This window comes from Sinohyriopsis cumingii, unplaced genomic scaffold, assembly GCF_028554795.1.
Source record: "Sinohyriopsis cumingii isolate HCF-2022 unplaced genomic scaffold, ASM2855479v2 utg001510l, whole genome shotgun sequence".
In the NCBI taxonomy this organism is placed as follows: domain Eukaryota; kingdom Metazoa; phylum Mollusca; class Bivalvia; order Unionida; family Unionidae; genus Sinohyriopsis; species Sinohyriopsis cumingii.
In genome coordinates, this window is record NW_028316007.1 from 1,033,885 (window position 1) to 1,060,412 (window position 26,528).

The window sequence follows — 26,528 nt, forward strand, 5'->3', positions numbered from 1 at the left end:
ATTAATGTAGCATAGAGGTATGCCAACATTCTCTCCATTGTGCATGTTTTAAATGCAAACTACATCACCGTACATACGTCACTCTCTCAAAATTACATATTAACTGGTGAGCGCCCCCTTCGCAGTGGTTCTAGCTGTGGACTTCCGGTTCTTCTTGCGGATGTGCAGTGCAAGATACTGATGATGTTACTCATAGCGCATACGTCTTGAGAGAAAGAAAACTCCAGGGATGCATTTGTTGTTGATATGTTCTAGACGTATCTTTTAGTGCTTCTTTCACATTTATATTGGTGCCAGTTGCCTGCAAGATCCATAATACGCACAAGATGACAGAAGATGCTTTGATTGGACTGTTCACTCTTTTTTATTCGTTTTTCTGCACTCTTCTCATTGCTCCTCCAACAGAGTTCGTTTCAGCAGGGCTAACGGTGCAAAACCTTTTTTCCAACTGGCTTGGGAGTGAAGACTTAAACTTTATCTACTACCAATTTCGCCGCACGTCAGCAACCCTTATTTTTCATTCCATTTTTCCACTCGGTAATTTTATTTTGTGATTGTTTCTATGACTTCCAGATACCCCACCCAGCCCACCTAGTCCTACAATGTAAGAAATAGCACATGTTGGTTTTGTTTTAGACGCCCAAAACATAAATATCAGCGTCAAGGTTTTACATGTAGGACTACCAACCCACCTAGAACAACAAATAATCTATCACCTCTATCTCGTTTATATTATTTCATATTGCTTAAGACGTCTAGAAGAAACATTTATCCATACATTTCAGATGTTCGTGTTGACGTGTATATCATCTATCAGTGTCATTATTAAATCAACAAGAGTTGTCTGCCTTATTTTCTTTCTAACATGTCGGGTAGCGGTGAACAACTGTATCAGGACATGATTTGTGTTGGAGTATCAGTTTCATTATGCAGGTGAATTATAGGGCCACTCGTTACAAATTAATAAATTTATTTTGACTAACCTTTGAATCCAAACTGTAAATATAATCCCTCTTTTATTGATTGATGGCAATAAATCCTTGAAAACATTAGCTTTTTTAGTATCAATCCCAGTCAGAACAGAACAACTGCATATTCGGCAGCTTTTGGCCAAGATTTAAATTGGTGATGCATGCATGGAAAGCAGCAGCATCCCAATGTAAGAGTAATAGGTGGAAATTGTCTAGTGAGGTATATAACACTTAGAACAAACTACTGCTCTGGATGGAGCTGAAGGTATGGCCAGCATGTGTTTGAACTTTTTTTGTATTTATTACATTTCTTTATTTGTTTGCTATAAAAGATATAATTAACGTGACAATAAATGTAACTTACCAAAGGGATTTTTATTGAGAAAAAGTTAAAATATACAAGTTTAAATGGACAGGAAAAATACAGTAGTTACTAGTGTTGGTTCAGGTTTCTATTTAGCCAGAAGTTGGGTGTGAGAATTTGGAAAACATCAATATCTGGGATTGTTGTGGAAAAAGCAATGACAAATGTGCCTAATTGGGTCAGCATCTTGACAAATCTGGGTAACTGGGTCATTATGTATGTAAGGGAAGTGAGTGTTGGTATATATATATATATATATATATATATATATATATATATATATATATATATATATCCCCTCTTGAACAGTCCCCCTGACCAGCGGCCACCTGCTTCTTACATCCAGAATCCCTTGGCACCGACGAGTTTGTGTTCAAAAGGACCCATCAAGAATGGCCACTCCTCTAACATGACAGCAGTCAGCATATTAGTACAAAAATGTAAAATGTTCCCTTCACAAGTGGCCACTTTTTATTTCAAATGTGTCCAGAACCAATAGTTAATTCACATTGTGATGTAAGGTAAGTAATCAGATTATTTCTACTGTCGATACATGTCCCCCAATGTCAGGTTTCCGTTACTGAAAGAAGTGTTGACTAAAGTACATGCAACACTAAGATTAATATTATGTCATTATAAAAGCTGACGTTTACAGGAAATGGACTCCACAATGTTATGATAGAGTTTTGGGCTTCACACATCTGTCGAGTTCATATATTTCATGATTACAACCAGATGTAATTGTCAAGATCATAAAAGGGCCAGCATAGGCTAAAAATAGAAATTAACCTTGAACAAAACAGGGTACCAGACAAAGACTGAAAAATCACATGACAAAAGATTTATCAATTCCTTTGAGAAGAAGGCATTTCGTCCATTCTACAAAAGTTCAGTCTGCATAATTAAATTGCATACAATTTGTAACATCCAAATAAATCATTACCAAACATTAACATGTCATCATGTAAACGAGACATTATTTTAGAAAAAAGTCAATTGTTTACTCGATGACATCAGGTGGTGTGGGGAGGGGGACATGCTGAACAATTTTATATAGAAAAGACTCGAATAAAACAATTTTATGTTGCAACGACTTGTCTAAACAACATCGTAACCGATAAGGAGATTATTTAGCAGCAGTGGGAAAATGGAGAAAATGGAAGGAGAATTATGTATGTACCAAGATTTAAATAACGTTTTTGAATAGTTTTGCAATGTGCATGACAACAATACCCACTTGCATATCACGCTTATGTCAAGAATAAGAACTAATAATGTATATTTAGTTGAAATAAGTCTGTTTATATAAAAAGAAGAACCTTTTCTTGAAGATATTAAATGCTTTGAAGTATTTAGCTTTCTTACTACGTACATTACATATATTTCTCACAAACAATTTAGTCCCCTTTTGGAAAAGCCACCCCTCTTATAAGGTCACTTTCATGATGCAGAAGGAGTGGCTGTATAAGAGGGGTACCACTGTATGTGTCTATCTATCTATCTATATATATATATATATATATATATATATATATATATATATAAAAAAAGAGAGAGAAACATGACAAGACAAGGAGCCATCAGAAATAGATAGACATATTTAAGATGGGGACTTAATAGAAGAGAGAGATATAACCATGTATATATGTATATATTTGGATATAGACAGTAGTTTGCCAAAATGACTTCGTGCTTTAAATGTTATGCCACTAAAGTCTCCACACCTCGAAGCCAAAATGAACCCTCCCATCAGAAGTAGTTGCCTTACTTTCAACAAAAAGGGTAAATTCTTTTGCATTTTCAGGAAAGAAATGGGATTCATGACTGCCCCTGTGTTTTATGCCAATTCACAAGTTATCAAGGGAGTGGTGTATTATGCATGCCCAACTTAAAATTGCATATGATGCAGTCTCTTACAGTAGTAAATCTTACACCTAACACAAATCATTGCCAAGAAAAATAGTAGATAACTGAATACAACACGTGTGAGGTCTATGGGTGTCAGAGTTGTCTAAGGTGCAGATCACTGACCTGTCTGCATATATTAGAGTCTCAGGCTCACCCAATATGGGTATGTGAGAAAGTTTGCCAGTGGTTTCCTGTGGGTTGGTGGTTCTTCCCAGGGTTTTTCTTGGTTCTTCCTCCACCATATATACTGGTTAAAATATATTCTGTGATGTGCTGAAAATGGAGTTCAACCCATAAAAACAACAACAATTCATAAATAACAAATCGTTCTGCTTTTAATTCTGCGTAAAAGTGTTTATGGGATGAAGAGATGCCATGTAAATGAGACTAATCTATCTTATATATATATATATATATATATATATAGCTTAGAGAATTATAAATATACACCAGATAGAATGGAAAGTGCAATCCCTGGATTCCTATAGAAGAATGCTTGATAATAGTAGGCAGATTTAATATTTTAATACAAATAATACTATCATACAGGTGAGAATTACTAGGACGTCGTGCGAGTGTCTGCTACACACAAGTGCATATAACACTGATTGAGTAACATCATTTTTTGGTAATGTGTGCTTAGTTGTTAGGGAATATATATGGGCTCATGGGTGCTGGCAAGGTGATGGGTGCTGTTTACACATGGACCTGGGTTCGAATCTTCCTAGAGTACAAATTAAAAATTCTCTAACCTGTACGATAGTAATATTTGTGTGTATATATATATATATATATATATATATATATATATATATATATATATATATATATAATACAAAGCATATGGCGAATAACAATGTCCTTTTTTCAATGAACAGTGCGAAACTAGTATCTAACTAGCCTGAGCGCTTTTGATTCTTTCGTGAGACTTTTTCAAAGGCAAATACAAAACATAGACAAGACAAACAAATAAAACAGAAAAACGGTTATGTTTGCAAAACTTTACATGGCTGTTTCTACAGGAATTAAACCTTTTAACTTTATTATATCTCAGCTAGTTTATTTCAGCTTGTTGCTGATACTGGAAAATATTTGTATTGACCTAGAAATTGATGAGCCATAACAACATTTGTTATTTTATGTAAATTTATGTAAACTCAAATTATATCCCGAATATTTCATTGTGATAGTAGTCATAGGCTATTTGGAGAATTATTTAAAAGAAAACATGTCGGCTGCAAAAGATAATTTCACGTGATACTGATGCACAAATGCCCTTCATTATAACACAGTTCCTGTTATAAGGCCCTTCATTATAACACAGTTCCTGTTATAAGGCCCTTCATTATAACATGGTTCCAGTTATAATGCAGGTATGGTCATGGATCCCATTTCATTAAGTGGATGTAAATTTAAACATAACATGAACTTTATTACACTCCTTCTCACTGTAATGTAGTATACTCTATTGCTCCAATGCACATAATTACAATGAGGGAGTACTTATCATGTACTTTATTATAAGTTAGTATATTCTATTGCTCCCTGGATATCATTATAATGAGGGAATACTGTATCATGTACTTCATTATAAGACAGTATATTCTATTGCTTTCAGGATATCATTATAATGAGGGAGTACTGTACCATGTACTTCATTATAAGACAGTATATGCTGTTGCTCTCTGGATATCATTATAATGATGGAATACTGTACCATGTACTTCATTATAAGACAGTATATGCTGTTGCTCCCTGGATATCATTATAATGATGGAGTACAGTATCATGTTTTTCATTATAAAGCATTATAATGAAGGAGTACTATATTTATAATTTGCATCTATTTTAAAAAAGTCAGCAATCATAGTTAAGAGATGTAGTAAATCACAGAAATCTCACGAAATATTGTACCAGATATGACAGGATAGTGGTCATATTAAACATATATATTGAATATTTCTTATTTTTATTTCTTTTGCAGTCTACTACCTGTGCCTTGCACTTTTCCAGCCACAGTTGAAGCTGTGTACACCATGGAACACTTCTCTCTATTGGCAGCTTTATCTGCTCATATCCATCCTCATCTTTCTATCTGCATCCTTAGTTGTCTTTTACTGGTCTCGAAACAAGTGGGACAACCACCCCATAGCAAGGGAGTTAACCCATCTGAGCAGCAATGAAGAGTCATGGCGAGCTGTTGCATCTTCTATTAATATTGAATTTCGTAGGATTGACAAATTTACTTCGGGAATTCCCACAGGGAGAAGAGTGATAGTGACCGATTCTTGGGTCATGAAGATATCAACATATTATATATACATAGCTCATCAGAATGATATTCACTTAACCATATCGGGATCAGAAGATCATTCAGTGTCCTATGAAAGTATGACATCAGTGCAGTACCTGAATATCGATGTCATCAGCATCAACCAGAAGCTCAAGCCATTTTCTATTAGGTAAGAGGGAACATGTACAAGCTTAGTTTAGTGCGGATTTTATATTCAGTTCATATTACGTTAAATTATTAACACTGTAAACTTTAACATTCAATCCACAGTATATTAAATGAACAAATTTAGTACATTTGTTGGGGTGAAATGATTAGTTGATGTATGGATACTTTTTTCATATTGATACCCATATTGATACAAAACGATGCATGTTATATCTTTAATAGTTGTGAATAATTATTAGTCCTTTTCCATTTTATTCTTTAACTTGAGAATTCACTTGAGACTGCTGCAGCTATTAATTGATCTGTGAAGACTTGAATCATACATGGGGAACAAGTTTGGGATGTCTCTTTTACACTCATATGTATAATCAGGTACTGATTGTCCTGATGGGATTAAAAAGAAATGGGCACAGATTTGGCGGGGGGTGGGGGTGGGTGGGCAGATTCCAAACCACACAAGTTATAGTCACATTGGTAATTTGTAGAAGGTGAGTGGATGTTATAAGTAATTGCCTTTTTTGCAGATAGAAATGATTGGCATAAAATTACTTTCAGTTGATCACCCATTAAATGTAAATGATATGGTTAGACTTTCAGTTGTTTATAGTATTAAAAGTTTGGACTTGAATCTTTGTTTATTTGTATAAAAACAGTATCAGCAAAGATGACTTGATGTAGTCAAATGAAATTTGGTATGCATGTTTGTTCGCATGCCTCAGTATCCACCACACATGATCAAAATAATATAACTTCATCTGTCCTCCTTTTTAACGGCCCACTTGACCAGTGGCTACCCACTTTTTATGGCCAGAATCGCTTGGCACCAACAACTTTGTCTTCACAAGTCTCCATCTAATGCAGTCTTCATATTATTGCAAAAATGGCAGGTTTATTGCCCATGAGTGGACATTATTGGATTGTAATGAAGAAATCTCTAGAATATTTGATGATTTCTAAATTCAGCATGTTGACATTTGCTCCAACATGCCGATAAAGTACCTAATTTTAACCCATGCAAAGAGGTCATTTATTCTCACTGCTGTATGTTACTTAGATGTCATATTTTGTCATATTGATAATTGCAGGCTATTACTACCAAAAAGAATATTTTTATTTTGCAGAAATGCATATATCCCTTAGTTGTTGGTAGTCACAAAATTTTACTCAGCTGTACAATAGAATGATCAATGCACAACTGTACAATAGAATCCTCAATGCTCATCTAATCCAATCATAAGGGATCATTTTTAAAAAAAATTATTAAATAGTTTTCAGTGGCTTGTTCATCACTTGGATCACAAAATGATTTTATCACAGAAACTTGTCTTATTTTCATACTTGCTTTAGCAATTGATGGTACATACTGGTAGGTATCAATTTTCTGATGCAAGCATCATCAACAGATTTAGGAATGTGTTAAGGTTTGTCAGTTATTTGCAAGTCTGGATTACAATCCACAACATGCAGTGTAGGCAAGATGTGTGTTCCATGCAATACATGTATTATTTTATTTTTAAAAAAGGTTAACTTGGAGGTTTTTGTGTGCATAGATTGATGACCCTTTTCAGTGTTGCAGTTTTAAATAATCCCAAAAGTGTGAAAGCACAAGACAGGGTTTACACAGAGTTGGGAAACTCATGAAAAGTATGAAAAAATGTGCTTTATCCAGACCTGGAAAAAGTATGGAAAATAAACATTTGCCCAATAAGTCCGGTCAGCTGGTGCAAACCATTTCATTGCAGTTGGAGAGACACGCTTAACCTATCACCCACTTTTGATTAGTGGATACTGTCTTAAATCTTGCGGATACCACATGCTCATTTGTTCATTTGAATTTCATGTGGCAGTTCTGGTTTTGGGATGAAGGCCAGGTTGTTACATGGCTTTATACCTCTGAATTCCTTAGTCATGACACTGCAGACAATCTATTGGGTATAGCAACTGCCTCAGATGCAGGAGGTCATGGGTTTGAAACCTGGCTAAGTCATACCAAAATGTATAAAATGCCTCTTACAGCTACCTCACTAGTTGCTCAGCATTAAGAGGTTAGTGTTAGGACTGGTCGGCCTGGTGTCAGGATAATGTGACGGGGTGGGACATCATGCTACATGTCTGCAGAATGATGCCCCAGTGCTAGACATCTCTATAAACTGCCACACTGCAGAGATCATAGTGAGATGACTGAATTTTTTTTCAAGCTATGTTAAAACTCCAAAACACACACACAGACAACACACACAGACAATCTGTATAAAAAGTTGAATGATGCCTGCACTTTCTTTGCGACATGAGGACTTGACCAGATGTCAGCTAGAAGGTATTTGATCTTTTTGATTGCTGATGAATAAGGCTAAGGTTTTATTAACATTGGAAGTTGTGGACTACACATTGTTCATAATGATTTCAGACTTGGTACTGCAACATGTTGGGATATTGAGCATATATTGACCTCTTTGTTTTGGCTCTTTAAGGATCCTTTGCTCTATGTGAGGATTTTACACAAGTGACTGGATCTTATATCTTTTCAAAGAAGTTCTGCTCCCACAGATGGGTCAAAAATGTGGACCTTGTAGATAGGGTCATTGAGATTTGGCCAGATGTACAGAAGTGTTTTGTAGCAGTCAAACAGGGATGAGTTACCCACCACAAATGCAATCATTTGGAATTGTGGCCAGTAGTTGCACTGATTCACTGTTTTTAGTGAAGGCAACCATATTCCTGACAGTAGCAAGAGACATGTTGCCCTTCCTAAGCAAGTACCAGACTGATGCACCAATGGTGTCATTCTTAGACCAAAACATAAGAAACACTATAAGGGTTCTCAATGACAGATTTGTAAAGGAAGACATAGTGAAGACAAACACTTCTTCATCCAGGCTGCTCAAGTTTAAAGACTCCCACCATGTCAGGCTATGCCACTGTGACGATATCCTTCAACAATACAAGGATTTTGTTAAAGCAACAGAAATGAGCCATGGATTTAAAGAATTTGTGGAAGAGGAGTCTCGTCCGGATGTGCTTAAGTATAACCACTTGGCCAAGAAAGAGTTTAGTCAGCTGCGGCAAGTGACAAAGAAAATCCTATTTTTGTCTCATGGGCAAGCCTCTTTTAAGAGGTTTTTCTGTAAATATTGACAAAATTGTAGGTTGTCAATTTATTTTTGATATGTTCCACTCAATAAAACAATTCCAGCCAGCCAGCCATCTTTATTTTTCCAAAATGCAGCTAGGACTCCTTGACAAGTCACCCCTTCAAACAGATACAACTTTCAAAATACACCTCAAAGAAATTGGCTTTCTGTAGCCCTGAAGGAGTAGGTTGACTTACAGTAGAATTGACTTGTAACAACTATTTAAGGTTAAAAAAAGGGGGAGGGTCTGGGAAAATAAAATGCAAACCAGTCTGGAAAAGGTCTGGAATTTTTTGTTTTACCAAAAACTATATGAACCCTGGCAAGAGGATTATATTTCAAACATTGTAACCCTGAAAACATGTATCCTTTTATATATATATATATATATATATATATATATAAATTATAAAATAAATAAATATTGGGATTTATTAAACTTATCATGTAAAGCAAGTGTTAAATCGCTACACGAAAGCAAACCCACACTTGCTTATAAAAGGACTAAAAATCTGAAAGATTTCCTAACTAATTCCAAATTAGAAAAACCATCATATAAAATAGGATCACCAACTAAATGTAATAGACCTAGATGTTCACACTGTTCATTTATTAATGAAAATACTTCTTTCAATAGTAATAATACGAAAGAAATTTTTAATATGCGTTGTGACATTAATTGTGCAACATCAAATGTTATTTATTTGATAACGTGCAAAAAATGTGGCATCCAATATGTTGGACAAACCAGTCAACAAATATCTAAACGTATGAACCAACATAGATCAGATATAAAAAATTATATCGATCAATCATTTTCATCTCATGTTGCCGCACATTTTAACAAAAATTCCCATACATTGCAAGATTTCTCCTTCCAACCTATTGTTAAAGCTGATTCTGAAATGGAACGTCTACTAAAGGAAACCTATTGGATTCACCGTCTTAATACGGTATATCCAAAAGGTCTAAATTCAAAAACACTATATGACATTTAGTAATTTTTTATTAATTTTTAATTTTTTTTTTTTTTTTTTTTCTGAATTATGTCCCCTGTTTGCAGTTGGATATGAGTGTCTCGTGTTGTTTTACTTTGCGGAAAATCTTAATTGGTAAAAGTATAATCTAATAACATGAAAATAAGTTTATTAATTCTTTAAAAATGAAATTGAATTTGTAATTAATTATCAATATAATATGATTAATTATTTATAAAATACTTGATAGTAACCGTAATGCACACCATATTTTTATTAAATAAATTGAGTTCTGATAACCACTTTAACAGCTATAAAGATTATACTAGTGTTTATGTTGTTTACATTGATTTTTGCAATTTTTTTTTTTTTTTTTGTGTAATTTATTTTCTTTTCTTCTAATAAGCGTGTATTATACATAATACTAATATTACTAAAACTGTTTATCTCTATTTGTTAATAAATCGTATATATATATATATATATATACATACATACACACACACACACATTAAAAATAACATGGTCTTTGAAGTGTTGGTATAAAGTAACTTGATATACCAATAGTATTGGTATATCAAATTGTGATTTGCCCATAGCGTATGAATACGCATAATTATCATGTTTTTATAGTATTATACTCTTTAAACATGGATTTGAATTTCTTGAAGTATTACATTTAAAGAGAAGAAAGGAACATTAACATGATTTTCATGTGAAATATCTTTATAGAAATACAAAAAAACAATCATGCTTGATCCTGGAAATGAATATTATTGGGCTGCATCCTGTGTTATCTGCTGTCATCTCTACAACAACAGACTACTCCAATTATCTGAGCAACACGGGCCACCCAAGTAACGATGCTGTCAACCCCCACCCCCACAATGAAGAAATTTCAAACTGCACAGCAACAGACTGTAGTATATCAAGTTCCCAAATTTGTAATATTCAACTGAATCACATTATCAGCAGCCCATCCTACGGATCAAACAAAATGTTTGTTATGAACCTCCCGCAAAACGTGAACAAAATCCCTAACTGGGTCTACTTCTTTCAACAGGTGACTTCTCAAACAGGGCCCACACAGTGGAAATGTAGAATTATTGAAAGTGACACTGACAGTAGGAGTAGCGAAATATGGACAGAAACGATATCAATTAATGTATTTAGGGTTAAATTGTTTAATTGCCTCTTGTTCCTTCATTATTTTGATGTTTCTGGCTCAAATCAATCTGTCGCTATAGATGCAAATGTTCGCCGTTTTACTGTTCATGGCAACGAATGCTGCAAATTCAATAATTGCATGCACATTGTTAAAAAAAATTGAATGTTAACTATCAGCCTTGTGTTTTCATATCATTAATATTACTAAAGGAAACATAGCAATTAATATGAATGAAGTGTACATGAAAAATTAAGAGTCACTACAGAACTTTTCGAGCGTACAAATATGCCAAGGGTTGTGAAGAGTTCACTCCCCTACAGTGCACTGTTTATGGCCGTCAGTTTTATTAAATGAAAACTTGTATGTGGTATTTGGACTGGATGAAAACCTTAAAACTGAACTTGCACCAAGTAACCTACAATTAATATGGTTTGTTGTAATGGCATGTGTGCACTTCCCTTGGGATCTGTCTACAGTGTTTATATAATAAATGATACAAAGTTGCACTAGCTGATCTTGGTTAGGGGGCATACATAATTGAATGTATTTAAATCTTTTTGTTGTTATTGTTGTTTCTTAAACCTTTCATTAGGTTCTGAAAATCGATTATTATTAAATTAAATATGAAAATGTCCAAAGGCCGCACACTCTCTCTTTGTCTTGATTGACCATCGTAGCAAGATGGGTGAAAATCCATGAAAAGACAAGCATAGATGATTTTTGCTTGTGTCATACCATGATGTCTCTGGATCTATGACGAATGATGGTAATGTTAAATCAAACCAGTCAATGGGGGGGGTGGAGAGAGAGAGAAACAGTTTTATGGTCAGTAGTAATGTTAATTAAAGCAGAATAATGACTTAGGTCAACTGTAAATATATTAAAATATTTTAATTAACCTCATATTGGTTCATGATTTCACTTAGTTTCTATTCTGCACTAAATTCCAAGCATGTGTACATGAATGGCTGATATTTCAGTGTTAAAGAATGTAATGATGTGTTTGTAGTGTGCAACTTTTCTTCTTTAAAACCATCTTTCATGTATAAATCATAAATATTTCTTATATTGATTTAATCAGTGTAAATAAAAAGAAAACAATTAACTTATCAATATGCAAAAGTGATTGTGAATAGCTAATAAAAGCATAGAACTACATTTATAGTGCACACACTCGGCAGGGATGTGAGTTCATTTACTGGGTCAATACAGATTTGCCCGTAGTCAGTTTTAACTCGGTTCACAAGGCAAATATGTGTATTTGTATGTGATATATGTATAGTATGTACACTATATCAGTGATATACCACCCATTGTATAAATTTTTCATTAAATGGAAACAAGGTGTGGTTTATCATTGATACAGCATACATACTATATATATATATATATATATATATATATATATATACACACACACACACACACACACACACACACACATTAAACCAAATTCATCTCCTGTACACAGTTGCATTCTGCTGACCTAGTACTGAAAACCGATCATCTCAATCGACCATTTACTGTGCACTAGAGACATGATGTTGCAATGTGACATCACAATGGCAGTTGCTGTGACAGTTGCTGTTGGTGACAGTTACTGTTAGTGACAGTTATTATTGGTGACACACAGCTACAAAGAGGTATCTATTGTGTAAGATAAACATATTTTTCTCCATGTATTGTAAAGGGAGATAATGCAGGTTCATATTTATTTCAGCAGATTTGAAGTTTTTCTGTATTTTTTGTTCATTGCAGATTAAATTCTCTGGAGTACAAGGAGTTAACAGACAAACTGCAGTCCCCAGTGAGGAATGCAAGGAATATTGTCGTGCGACAATCTCTTAGTGAACAGTTTTTGGAAGCTTTTAGGGAGCAGGTCTCTCAAAATCCAAAATTCAGACTTCCTCCACATATGGTGAGTTATCTTCCCAGAAAAGCTGAATAACAAATTTATTATATGCATGTTAAGACAATAAAAACCTTAAAGTAAGAATCCCTCAAAGGATTTAAATTTGTGTCCGAAAATAATCATCAGGAATCCTCATTAGATCGGCATCTTCTGACCTTGAAATCCTCCTTACATACATATCTTATGACCCTGATATCCTGATTAGATCCATATCTTCTGTCTTTTTATCTATTTGATTTTTGGAGGATTGAAACTATCAGATATTCTTGAAAACTCCAGCATAACAAATTTGGTAACTAAATAGTTGCATTCACAAGATTCTGTTATAGTCGTGTACTGCAATGGGCTGCCACACCAGAGCAGTGACTAAAATAAGGTTGTGGGACAACAATTATTTGTCAATATGTGCATCTTCAAATGACGATGTCTTCATAACAATACATTGAAAACAGAATAGTTGCATTCATAAGATTATTTTATACACTTCATCAGGTGCAGAGTAATAGAATGGTCAAAACTTTTGCAGGAGCCTTTTGATCTGCTCAGATGTGCTTCTTTAGATGAGTACCATAACATTTCCAAAGTTTAAATGTGTGAGACTCCAGGTAGTTGCTTTCACGAGATTCTGTTATGCACTACATCCAGCTACAAGTAAATACAATGCAATAATTTTGACAAAGGCAGCAGATGTGAAGTAATTTGTTGATAGGTACATGGTAATCTATCAGAAACTCTTGGAGGTTAGTTGCATTCACAAGTTTCTGTCATATAATGCATTCATTTGCAAGAAAAAATCTCTCTTTAAGAACAATTTTCAGAGCAAAGCAAATTGTCAGTATGTGCATATTCTGATGATGATGACCATAACATGTACCCAATTTCATGGTGATGACCATGACATGCACCCAGTTTCATAGTGATGACCATAACATGTACTCAGTTTCATGGTGATGACCATAACATGCACCCAATTTCATGGTGATGACCATGACATGCACCCAATTTCATAGTGATGACCATAACATGTACTCATTTTCATGGTGATCATAACATGCACCCAATTTCATGGTGATGACCATAACATATACCCAATTTCATGGTGATGACCATGACATGTACCCAATTTCATGGTGATGACCATAACATGTACCCAATTTCATGGTGATGACCATGACATATACCCAATTTCATAGTGATGACCATAACATATACCCAATTTCATGGTGATGATCATAACATGTACCCAATTTCATGGTGATGACCATGACATATACCCAATTTCATGGTGATGACCATAACATATACCCAATTTCATAGTGATGACCATAACATATACCCAATTTCATGGTGATGACCATAACATGTACCCAATTTCATGGTGATGACCATGACATATACCCAATTTCATAGTGATGACCATGACATGTACCCAATTTCATAGTGATGACCATGACATGTACCCAATTTCATGGTGATGATCATAACATGTACCCAATTTCATAGTGATGACCATAACATGTACCCAATTTCATAGTGATGACCATAACATGTACCCAATTTCATGGTGATCATAACATGTACCCAATTTCATGGTGATGACCATAACATGTACCCAATTTCATGGTGATGACCATAACATGCACCCAATTTCATAGTGATGACCATAACATGTACTCAGTTTCATTGTGATGACCATAACATGTACCAAGTTTCATGCTGATTGAATGAACTCGGAGATAAGTTGCATTCATAAGATTTTGTCATACACTGTCTTTGGCTGGAAAATGAAAAAGGGCAAAAACTCTTACGAAAATTGTGAACCAAGCAATGTTTTTATATGTGCACCTTAGGTGATATTAAATATAAAATTACAGGGGCATTGTGGTTTGTTAATATGCACATCATTAAATGATGACCAAACCAATTGAATACACAATTTGAGACTAGTTGCATTTACTAAACTGTGTGCTGGATGGACAGAAGGATGAATACTATTAATAATTCTGATGTCTATATAGCATTGCCAGAGTGCTGACTATCAGCTTGTTTGTTGGAGAAAAAAGAATTCTTAATTTCTTTTCAATTATCATTTAGCCACTATGTTTACAAGTTCATTGAACTACAGAAATTCAAACTGTGACCTTTGACTCCATTCCAAAATAAAGTGGGTCTGGTTTTGCAAATCCTTCACAAAAGTACAGATATGCAGGTGATGTGTACCATTTTTATTCAAACCAATTACATTTTGAATTGGCAGTAATAGTTGCAGTGTTGGAGGTTAGATTGGCAACCTTTTTGTTCAGAACAACTACATACAAACCAAAAGATCTGTCACCATAACAATTTTTACATTCTGGACCATCAGAAAAACAAGAGTCCCTCGAAGGGACCATCGCTTTTCAGGCTGAAAAGAACTTCCAGGGATTCAAGTTAAGCCATTGGAAGGGGGGGGGGTAACTGTGGAGTACTGAAATCATTTTTGATATTCTAAAGCAATAATTGATTTTCAAATTTACTGCTGTGGTGGACATACTGTCATTTTAGCACCATTTTCATTTAGAACCAGAACAAACGATAACAAGATTGTCAAGATGGATGCCATCATTTCTATATTTAATATCACATTGACACAATATCTGTTTAGTAGCAGGTATACATCATATCAAGTCTTTTGGTAAAAGCATATTATTGATATGACCATCCTTCTATAAGTAGTGATAACATGATTTTCAAGATTTATCATTTTGGCACTCAAATTAGAAATAAGATCTGCATCATTTTCATGTATGTCCTGTTAGGACTCTATGGTCTTAAACAAAGTAACAGGAAAGAGCCAGAACTGATAAGTTTTATAAAATTCAACATATAATTTTTTTCTTCTCTAAAATACAAAGTGAAGAGGTAAATGAACTTATAATATTGTGAATTTAATCCCAAAAAATCATGGTATTACTTACACAAGTACTAATGAGTAAAGTTCTGAATAAACTTGAGTGGTATTCCAAATAATTTCCAACACTGAAGGAGTTGATGTGCCTGCAGTGACCTCTAAAGTGAAGATGTGCGAACAGTCTTTTGTTGAATCACAGTAAGATAATCCAAGGTTTCCTTGTTTGAATTCACGATAAATCCCAGTTAATGTCTCTTTCCAAGAATATTATATAAAGTATTGTGTATTTCCAGAGAAGAATAATTTGAATTAAATAATTTGAGCCCAAATTACCTAGGTCACAATTAGCATTTTCTATATAAAAATTAAAAAACCAACTGTTACAGAATGGAACATTTCATTCAGGAAGATTCCAAATGTTTACAAGATTAAATCAGTTACTAAAATTGTAATATAGACTGGTAAACAATGTCCTGGACTCAGATCAAGATAAATATTTTTACTTCTATTGATAATTATCTTAATATTAAACACATACTCAGAGAAAATATTAGCTATGCATTAGCTGTTAACAGAAAAAAAATTAAATCAATAATTTTGGTCAGGTACACAGTGAACTTGATTTTGGACAAGGTCACCTACAAGATACAATTTTACATAACCCACAGTATATAATAAATAAAAGAGACTAACAAACAATTATACATAACAGGATGACTAGACAACAAGAAGTCTTTCAGTGAAAACCATGTTGATATGACCATTCATTCTGAAGAAATAGTATTAATAAAATTTTCAAGCTGGCCACAGTGACAGGCATATTAAATGTCGGAATGGCATCGTTAGGACCAACCAGACATAAGAATGTTCATAAAGACCATCTGTTCAGGAGTAATGATAACAATATTTTCAACATAGCCACTGTGATGGCCATGTTAGACTTAAGATTGACAACATTTTCATTTAGAATGAACTGTTCTACATAAGAAGTCTTTTGGTGAAAAACCCATGGTGATATTACTTTTCATTCATAAGGATTAACAATAACGATTTTCAAGATGACTACTGTCATGGCCAATGTGAACAAAGAATGGCATCATTTTTATTTAAGACCATGTAGACCACATAAGAATTCTTCTGGTGAAACTGAATGGCAATATTACTTTTCATTCGGATGGAGTAGCGATAACAAGATTTTCACGACCTGCCATTATGGCAGTCATTTGAGTTGGATTGATACTATTTTCATTTACAACCAACTAGATATCATAAGTCTTTCAACCCCATGCTGATATGACCATTCATTCAGGAGAAATATTGGTAAGATTTTCAAGGTTACCATTGTCCGGGCCATACTGGATATAGATCAACATTTTTCTTTAGGTTTGGTTTATTTTCTGCCTTATTGCACAGCAAAATAAATAGGTTATTTTGTGCACAGGCAATTGGAGTAAAGTGCTTTGCCCAAGGACACATCATGGTAGCTGACCCAGGCTGGTCCAATGGTAGAATTCAAACCAATAGCCTTTTAGTTGACTACAGCATGCTAGTTACTTGGTCACCATGGTTTCCTTTTATTTGGCCCACATAGGCATCATAAAAAGTCTTCTGGTAAAAAACCCATGTTAATATTATTTTACATTCAGAAGCAGAAGTGATAATAAGATTAAAAAGATGGCCACTGTAGTGACTATTTTTGACCTCATTTTTTCATTGAGGGACAAACTACTGATCACATTAAGTCCTTTAGTGAAAACTCCATGGTTAGCCATTCAGAAGTAGCAACAAGAATAGTTTCTACATGGTCACTGTGATGGCCGTATTTGATGTCTAAGTAAACAAATGTCATTTCTTTTATGGATTTCAGCCAATCATGGATCCTTTCTTATAGGTCTCAGCGAATCTTGTCATTTCTTATAATGATTTCAGCCAATCAAGTGTCCTGTCATATGTGGATTTTAATTGTGTCCCTTCTTACATGGATTTCTTTCAATCACTTGTGGTTTCATTTATGGATTTCAGCCAATCAAGTGTCCCTTTCTTATATGGATTTCAGACAATCATGTGTCAGAGGTCTCACTAGGATTTTAAAACGAGGAGTCCATGAATCTTATTTTGATAAAACGAAGAGTCCCACCAGCAAAAGTTGCATTCCCCTCCCAGGAGCATATTGGGAATAGCTGAAGTGGCTATATGTCCAGATGAGAAGAAACAGTGGTTGCCAGTGGTTTAATTTTCCAAATTCTTTACATCAGTGGCTCTTGTTTGTACATCAGAGTGAGACTGAATTTTGTCAGTCCAAGGAAAGGTCTTATTCCAAACACTAAGCCAGGCATCACCTATTTTCTTACACTTGGCTACTGTCCCATCCAAAGTATCAGTTCTAGCAACTTTAGCACTCGTCTGAATCTCATTACAATAGTCATTAATTTGCCATTTAACACTAAAATGCACTACTTATAATGACCACATGTAACTCTAGGGGGTCTTTCTGCCTCTGAATTCAGTCATTGTAAATATCAGCACATTTTCCCACTACAAAGCAGCTAGTCTTTGAACTTACTGTCCAGCTGTTATGTTCTTTTGATGTACTCTTATAATAACAGCATGTACATCTGGGGGTCTTTCAGCCACTGAAGTCTCTCATTGTAAATATCAGCAAAGCTAAAATGATAAACTGATAAACTCATTTGCCCACTCAGCAGATGGTTGAAGCGTTTGAATTTGCCACCCACATTTTGCTTGCATACAGAGGATTCCTGCATGATTTTTGCATCCCAGATATAAAAAAAAACTGGCATCCAAATATGCATGATTAAGCATTTTCGAGACCTCTGATGAGTCCTTTCTTATATGCGAATTTCAGACAATCAAGTATACTTTTGTTTATGGATATATATATGCCTTAAAAAGTCTGTGAAATACCATCAGAATTAATGTAATTCTGGCTAGACAGTTGGTCATAAAAGTACAGAAACATAAAGGTCCATTGACAATTAACCCCGTTTTAAAAAGTTTTGAGTAACAGTTGACTTGTAGTAAAAATCTGGTAACATTTATTTATCTCGATTCATTTCTCAAAAGAATAGGAAGAACAATGTATTGAAAGTGCTGAACATCCAAACACACTCACTCAGACAGTCACGTCAGCTTTCATTGTTTTTACAGCCTTTCCAAAAATGTCTTGCACAGAAAAAGTGTATGAAATTCTAAGAAGTGTTAACTAACTTATAACAAACTTAGTATAAAAGTATAAAAGCAATGAGCCTTGATTTTTGTTTTTCCAGGAAGTCGATACTTGTATTGGCTGCATGCAGAAGGAGTCGGATATCAAGCTGAATAAACTGTGTGATGACCCTGAGGCAGGCGATTGTGTGCAGTGCTACTGCAGGCCCATGTGGTGTTTGGAATGTATGGGAAAGTGGTTCTCCAGCCGACAGGATCAGCAACACCCTGAAATATGGCTTGGAAATCGTTGTCCGTGTCCAACATGTCGTGCATCATTCTGTATGCTTGATGTATGCTTCATTCAAAAATAAAACAATATCTTTCTCACCAAATATTCTTTTTGGTATACTGCTGAAAAAACATCAATTAACCAAAGTACCTTTTCGACTACCAGTTTGCTAATGCTGTGAATATGACACAAGAAATAGCAGACATCAGATGTTCCTCAATACTTTCCAGATCCAAAGTTCATGAACTAATACAAGCATTATGTTGTTCTCTTCTAAACCTACATCGATATTTAAATTCTAGGCTAGAGGAGAATGAGTGCATGGACCGTAACTGTTATAATCGTACTGCATCCAAGTATATAAAAGCATATACACATGTATATACACTCTGCATCTCAACTATTCATTCTTCCTGGATTTTAGGCCACAGTTTGGAGTGAGCTTCAAAGCACCTTGAGTAGGAAACTCATGGGATTTATTTTGTACATTTACCTCAGCTGTAGCTTGGGAATTTTGCACCCTGCATACCTGGAATCATGAAACTTGGCGAGGGAATTCATTTTGATGAGATCACACCATCATCACAAAATTATGTAACTGTGACTTATTTAACATTTCACTGGCAAAGTTAAATTTGTACAAATTAAATGTTCATCATACAAGAACCTTTAAAGGTCTACTAGTGTGCTCACACAACTTTCGTTTACTATTATTGTGTGTATAATTTGGTTCTGTTGAAAACACAAGTCGTGTAGAATCTATAAATAGTTATGACTCGTTTATGTATGTGCTGACAGTTAGTAATAATCATAAGACTTTGGCATAGTTTTTTAGTGTCTGATGGGATATGGAAGTTTTGAGAAGAATTCTTTGGCTTCCCCATTGGTAGCATGAGGCTATATGAGTATAGTATGTCGCAATTTAGTGCGTCGTAAATCAATAGTGCATGTTGTCATATGGGGTCCATTTTGAAATTTACAGTGTATATAAGGAGAAAGTTAAGCATTTAGTTTCATTCAGATTCCTGGAGCCATTCACACTTTTTGTGTTCCTGATGCAAATCTACAGACGTATTTTGTGTTGTACTTAGATGTTTTTTAAGAGGAAAAACATTTGTTTGGACTGTTCGGTGGTGATAGAGAGTGCTCATTATTTGGACAATGGTTTTGTTTGTTTTTTGTTTTTTTTATGTAGCTTTAAAAAAATTTCAGTCATATCGCTACTGATATGATGCGGGAGGTCATAAGTTCAATCCCCAGCCGAGTCATACCAAAGACTTACAAAAATGGTACAAACAGCTGCCTCGCTTGGCACTCAGTATTAAGAGGTTAGTGTTAGGACTGGTTGGCCTGGTATCAGGATAATGTGATTGGGTGGGACATCATGCTACATGTCTGCAGCATGATGCTCCAGTGCTAGACATCACTATGAACTGCCACACTGCAGACGTAGTAGCGATATGACTGAAAAATTAAAGCTACATTGGGCTTCTTCCTCGCCTCTTCCTCGCCCAACATGCAAGTCACGAACAAACTTTGGTGAATGTACATTGTCATGAACTAAAAATTCTCTGCTGAAACTATTTTATATTCTCTCATAAACTGTGATTTTGACCTGATCTTTTGACAACAAAATAAATAGTTTTCCTGATCTAAGGTGCAAGCTATTTACAAAGATTGGTCCAGGTCTGTGATATAATCATATTGTGCAGAGACCAGGTTTTATTATTTTAGTTAGTGATATTTACTTTTAACCTCCATAACTGATATGCTTAATTCTTTCATCAAGAAGAAATGTACAAGTCCCACAATGGTAGCTGATGTAGGACTGAAAATGTTATGTGGAAAAGGACAAGTTAATGGACAGACAGAAAATGTTATGTGGAAAAGGACAAGTTAATGGACAGACAGAAGATGTTATGTGGAAAAGAACAAGTTAACACATTAACCCCTGGAGCTTTTTGACATTTTCGCCTGAAAATTGAGTAGGAAACACATTTTGAAAGCTATTTCTGAATAGACTCGAAAACACCAAATCCCCGGTCATCTTTCAATAACATACTGCCTAGTTGTGTTAGAAACATCATTTTTCATTGGCTATTTGACTCGTGCATGAGCAGAAGGGTAAAAGTTGTTCTTTTTTTGTGTGTGTGGCTAAACGGAGCCATTATTTTTGTATGGAGAACACTCTTTATTCCAAATGCCCATCTTATCCTACTTTTTGCAAAGGCTCATCTGTCTGTTTGCAGTTCATATCGGTTTGCCTTAGATCTGAGACCAAAAGGTCTAAAATCCGGACACAAAATCAGATTTCAACCACGAGCAAATTTGGGTAGAAAAAAGTCAGGTCGAAAAAATGATTTTTTAAAATCTGTATTTCATAGTGCAAATAGATATTCCAGATTATTTGGTATCATCGTAGAGCTACATCTGTCTACCTTTCTATAATACCACCAGCTTTAGTGTATAATGCATGACCATGATGCTACAGAGCTTAGCAGCCTCCTGTCCCGTTAAGTCGTCGCTAGGGGTTAATGTGTTAATGGACAGACAGAAGATGTCATGTGGAAAGGACAAGTTAATGGACAGAGATGTTATGTGGAAAGGACAATTTAATGGACAGACAGAAGATGTCATGTGGAAAGGACAAGTTAATGGAGAGATAGAATATGTCCTGTGGAAAGGAAACTTTAAGTTGTGTGCTGCACCAAAAAGTGGGCATATAAAAATCAGCATTTCATCAGAATTTACATATAAAACAAAAACCAAACTATGAATCAAATGCAATTTAATTTCATATCAGCATACAGTCTCTCACACACAGTCACAAGATAATAATAATCATGTAACTACTGCTTAGTATTTAGTAGTAGTCGTTACGTAACTACTGCTTAGTATTTAGTAGTAGTCGTTTTATTACTCTGTAACTATTTTGAAATTCAGCTTCCCTGATCAACAGGTTTCATATCCTAATCATCTCTCCTGCGCACGGCCTGCTTGCATTGTCTCCATGAATGGACCGTTTAAGTAAAATATTAAATGATCCATACTGAACCATACAGTGACCCTCAATGTCACTCCAGTGCTACATGGCAGCCAATCGACATGATTGTGGATATACTTTTCTCTTCAGCATGTGGTAATGAAAGATCCTGTGCAAATATTTCCTTTCTAGGTAGTTGCTGAAATGCAATATTCTCAAAACTATGATATATGTGGTACTTAAACATTTTTTCTCAGCAGTCTCTTTACACGAGTTGGAAGAAAACTTTTAGATTAAATCCATAAATGGTAATCCAGCCATAAATATGCCTTTCTATGCAAATTTAAGTCACTGCATTTTTTTTACTTTATCTCTATTCTGCCAAAGGACAATGGAAAATGGAAATTGTGCCGTTTTAATGGCACTCCACAGTGATCAGCACCATAAAACTGGCCAATATTATATGTCGTGGGATCAGTGTTCACTCGACTTTTTTCCTCTTCATGGCTTTATAATCCCCTTCCTGAGCAGACAACATAGCATAGATCTGCTTCACTTTCCTTTTCCTCTCTTCATCTCTGAAAGAAGAAAATTACACATTGGTTATACTGATTCCTAACCATGGTACACAGCAAGTGCTTACCATCAATGAATCTATTAACATGTAATTCTCCATCAATGTAAATCAATTCTTCCACTTTTGAATAATACACAAGAAATGATCAATCAAATGAAAGATCAATTAATGGAGATCAATTCCTACACTTTTGGAAAATCTATAAACAATAATCAATTATCCATCAACAGAGGATCAATTTACAGTTCCTATATTACTCACGTCAGATCAAACAACCCACTTTTCTCAAATCTGACATGCCTTAATGAACTGCAGATCTGGGTCAATGGCTTTTGTCACACTGATTACTCCCAACAAATGGCACAGTCCCAAATCTGCCATATAATAATGAAGTGTCGGATCTGGGTCAATGGCTTTTGTCATACTGATTACTCCCAACAAAAGGCAAAGTCCCAAATCTGCCATATCGTAATTATCTGGCAGATCTGAGTCTGTGGTTTTTGTCACTGATTATTCCCAACAAATGGCACAGTCCCAAATCTGCCATATCATAATGAACTGGTAGATCTGGGTCTGTGGTTTTTGTCACACTGATTACTCCCAACAAATGGCATAGTCCCAAATCTGCCAGCACATTATACAATGTCAGATCTGGGTCTGTGGTTTCTATCACACTGATTACTCCCAACAAATGGCATAGTCCCATATCTGCCAGTGCATTATTCAATATCAGATCTGGGTCTGTGGTTTTTGTCACACTGATTACTCCCAACAAATGGCATAGTCCCAAATCTGCCAACACATTATACAATATCAAATCTGGGTCTGTGGTTTTTGTCATACTGATTATTCCCAACAAATGGCATAGTCCCAAATCTGCCATATCATAATGAACTGGCAGACCTGGGCCTGTGGTTTTTGTCACACTGATTACTCCCAACAAATGATATAGTCCCAAATCTGCCAGCGCATTATACAATATCAGATCTGGGTCAATGAAGTCTGTAGTTGGATCTGATTTGCAAACAAATTCAAGACCAATTATTTATGAATTTCAAGATCATCACAACTACACTGAAAACCCCAGCATCATATCACTTCACATGGTTAACTTGAGTACATTTTCTTTCACAAATTTGACTTGAACAACTCTCTTTGAGCTGGGTTTAAATCTAAAGTTCATGCAGAAACGAGTTTTCTTCACAAGGGCTTGTAATATTTTTTTTCTCAAGTTGTGTATTTTCTTTTGGAAACTGCATATATAAGTACAAAGTAGAAAACAAAGACAAGGCTAATCCTTCCGATACCTATTCACTGATAACTAAATTACACCTGTAGTGTTTACGAGATCACAGACAACTATCAGACTCCATCTTTAGAGAAAGCATGGAATCTGCATACTTTTTCCCACAATGCACAGTGCTTATGTGAAGCTATCAACCAATCACTGCAATTTAGGGAGAAGTTTCCAAGCTATTATATGAATCAAGTCACTGTTGTTTAAATGATGTTGGAAGACGCAGATTTACAAGTTACAAGCCTTATCATATTTTGCTTGCCAATTTTGGCCAGGTACCAGCAATTATCATGTGTCTTTTGATCCACCCAACTGTAACCCTGATTTTACTTTGTTTTTATTATTTAGCTTTGGCCAATAAAAAATCGATTTATTTTATTTAGTTTAAGCTTCTTGTATTCACAGAGACGACATAAATCAAGGTGGTTTGGCCAAAATTCAAGGATTTTTCAAGGTTCTATGAACCAGTGTATTTTTTAAAACTAGTGTCCTATAAAATATAGATACAAAGAAGGTCATCTGATTTCGATCTTGATTATTGAAGTCTAATAGTAGTCAATGCTAGGTAACTATGCTCTATACTGACAGGTAATGTCTGGTAAATGTCCAAAGGTAAATGAATGATATCAAACACCATCCCTTATCAGCCAGAAATTAATGTCTGCAAGTAATTATCCCGTATGTATATGACAACACACACATGGATTTAACTTGCAACAACTTATAATTACCAGGTACAATGTAGAAGAAATCAAATGCTTCCACACAATGCATGTTAATGTTATTTATCATGTCCAAATGAGTACACACAATGCATGTTAATGTTATTTATCATGTCCAAATGAGTACACACAATGCATGTTAATGTTATTTATCATGTCCAAATGAGTACACACAATGCATGTTAATGTTATTTATCATGTCCAAATGAGTACACACAATGCATGTTAATGTTATTTATCATGTCCAAATGAGTACACACAATGCATGGGAATGTTATTTATCATGTCCAAATGCTTCCACACAATGCATGGGAATGTTATTTATCATGTCCAAATGCTTCCACACAATGCATGGGAATGTTATTTATCATGTCCAAATGAGTACACACAATGCATGTTAATGTTATTTATCATGTCCAAATGAGTACACACAATGCATGTTAATGTTATTTATCATGTCCAAATGAGTACACACAATGCATGTTAATGTTATTTATCATGTCCAAATGAGTACACACAATGCATGGGAATGTTATTTATCATGTCCAAATGAGTACACACAATGCATGTTAATGTTATTTATCATGTCCAAATGAGTACACACAATGCATGTTAATGTTATTTATCATGTCCAAATGAGTACACACAATGCATGTTAATGTTATTTATCATGTCCAAATGAGTACACACAATGCATGTTAATGTTATTTATCATGTCCAAATGAGTACACACAATGCATGTTAATGTTATTTATCATGTCCAAATGAGTACACACAATGCATGTTAATGTTATTTATCATGTCCAAATGAGTACACACAATGCATGTTAATGTTATTTATCATGTCCAAATGAGTACACACAATGCATGGGAATGTTATTTATCATGTCCAAATGAGTACACACAATGCATGGGAATGTTATTTATCAAGTCCAAATGAGTACACACAATGCATGTTAATGTTATTTATCATGTCCAAATGAGTACACACAATGCATGTTAATGTTATTTATCATGTCCAAATGAGTACACACAATGCATGGGAATGTTATTTATCATGTCCAAATGAGTACACACAATGCATGTTAATGTTATTTATCATGTCCAAATGAGTACACACAATGCATGGGAATGTTATTTATCATGTCCAAATGAGTACACACAATGCATGGGAATGTTATTTATCATGTCCAAATGAGTACACACAATGCATGTTAATGTTATTTATCATGTCCAAATGAGTACACACAATGCATGTTAATGTTATTTATCATGTCCAAATGAGTACACACAATGCATGGGAATGTTATTTATCATGTCCAAATGAGTACACACAATGCATGTTAATGTTATTTATCATGTCCAAATGAGTACACACAATGCATGTTAATGTTATTTATCATGTCCAAATGAGTACACACAATGCATGTTAATGTTATTTATCATGTCCAAATGAGTACACACAATGCATGGGAATGTTATTTATCATGTCCAAATGCTTCCACACAATGCATGGGAATGTTATTTATCATGTCCAAATGAGTACACACAATGCATGTTAATGTTATTTATCATGTCCAAATGAGTACACACAATGCATGTTAATGTTATTTATCATGTCCAAATGAGTACACACAATGCATGTTAATGTTATTTATCATGTCCAAATGAGTACACACAATGCATGTTAATGTTATTTATCATGTCCAA

At 34.7% G+C, this 26,528-nt stretch overlaps 2 protein-coding genes across 3 annotated transcripts in view; one reads left to right on the forward strand and one right to left on the reverse strand.

Moving 5' to 3' along the window:
- Window positions 1-136: 136 nt before the first annotated feature.
- Window positions 137-19,342, forward strand: LOC149772398 (E3 ubiquitin-protein ligase TM129-like). Of its 2 annotated transcripts, none has more exons than XM_089947872.1 (4): window positions 137-537; window positions 5,228-5,705; window positions 12,739-12,898; window positions 19,070-19,342. In XM_089947872.1, exons 1-4 carry the CDS (start codon window positions 327-329, stop codon window positions 19,319-19,321), a joined length of 1,101 nt encoding a protein of 366 aa, XP_089803998.1. In that variant the 5' UTR covers window positions 137-326; the 3' UTR covers window positions 19,322-19,342. The 2 variants fall into 2 exon arrangements, with proteins under 2 accessions (XP_089803998.1, XP_089803999.1); XM_089947873.1 differs by lacking the exon at window positions 137-537 and adding an exon at window positions 1,008-1,159.
- A 2,668-nt stretch (window positions 19,343-22,010) lies between these two features.
- The window catches only part of LOC149772399 (nucleolar protein 14-like), a 125,278-nt gene continuing 120,760 nt past the window's right edge, over window positions 22,011-26,528 (reverse strand). Inside the window, exon 22 of the mRNA XM_089947871.1 lies at window positions 22,011-22,800. Within this exon, the coding sequence (XP_089803997.1) occupies window positions 22,704-22,800 (97 nt within the window). The 3' untranslated portion in view covers window positions 22,011-22,703. The remainder of the gene's footprint in view (window positions 22,801-26,528) is intronic.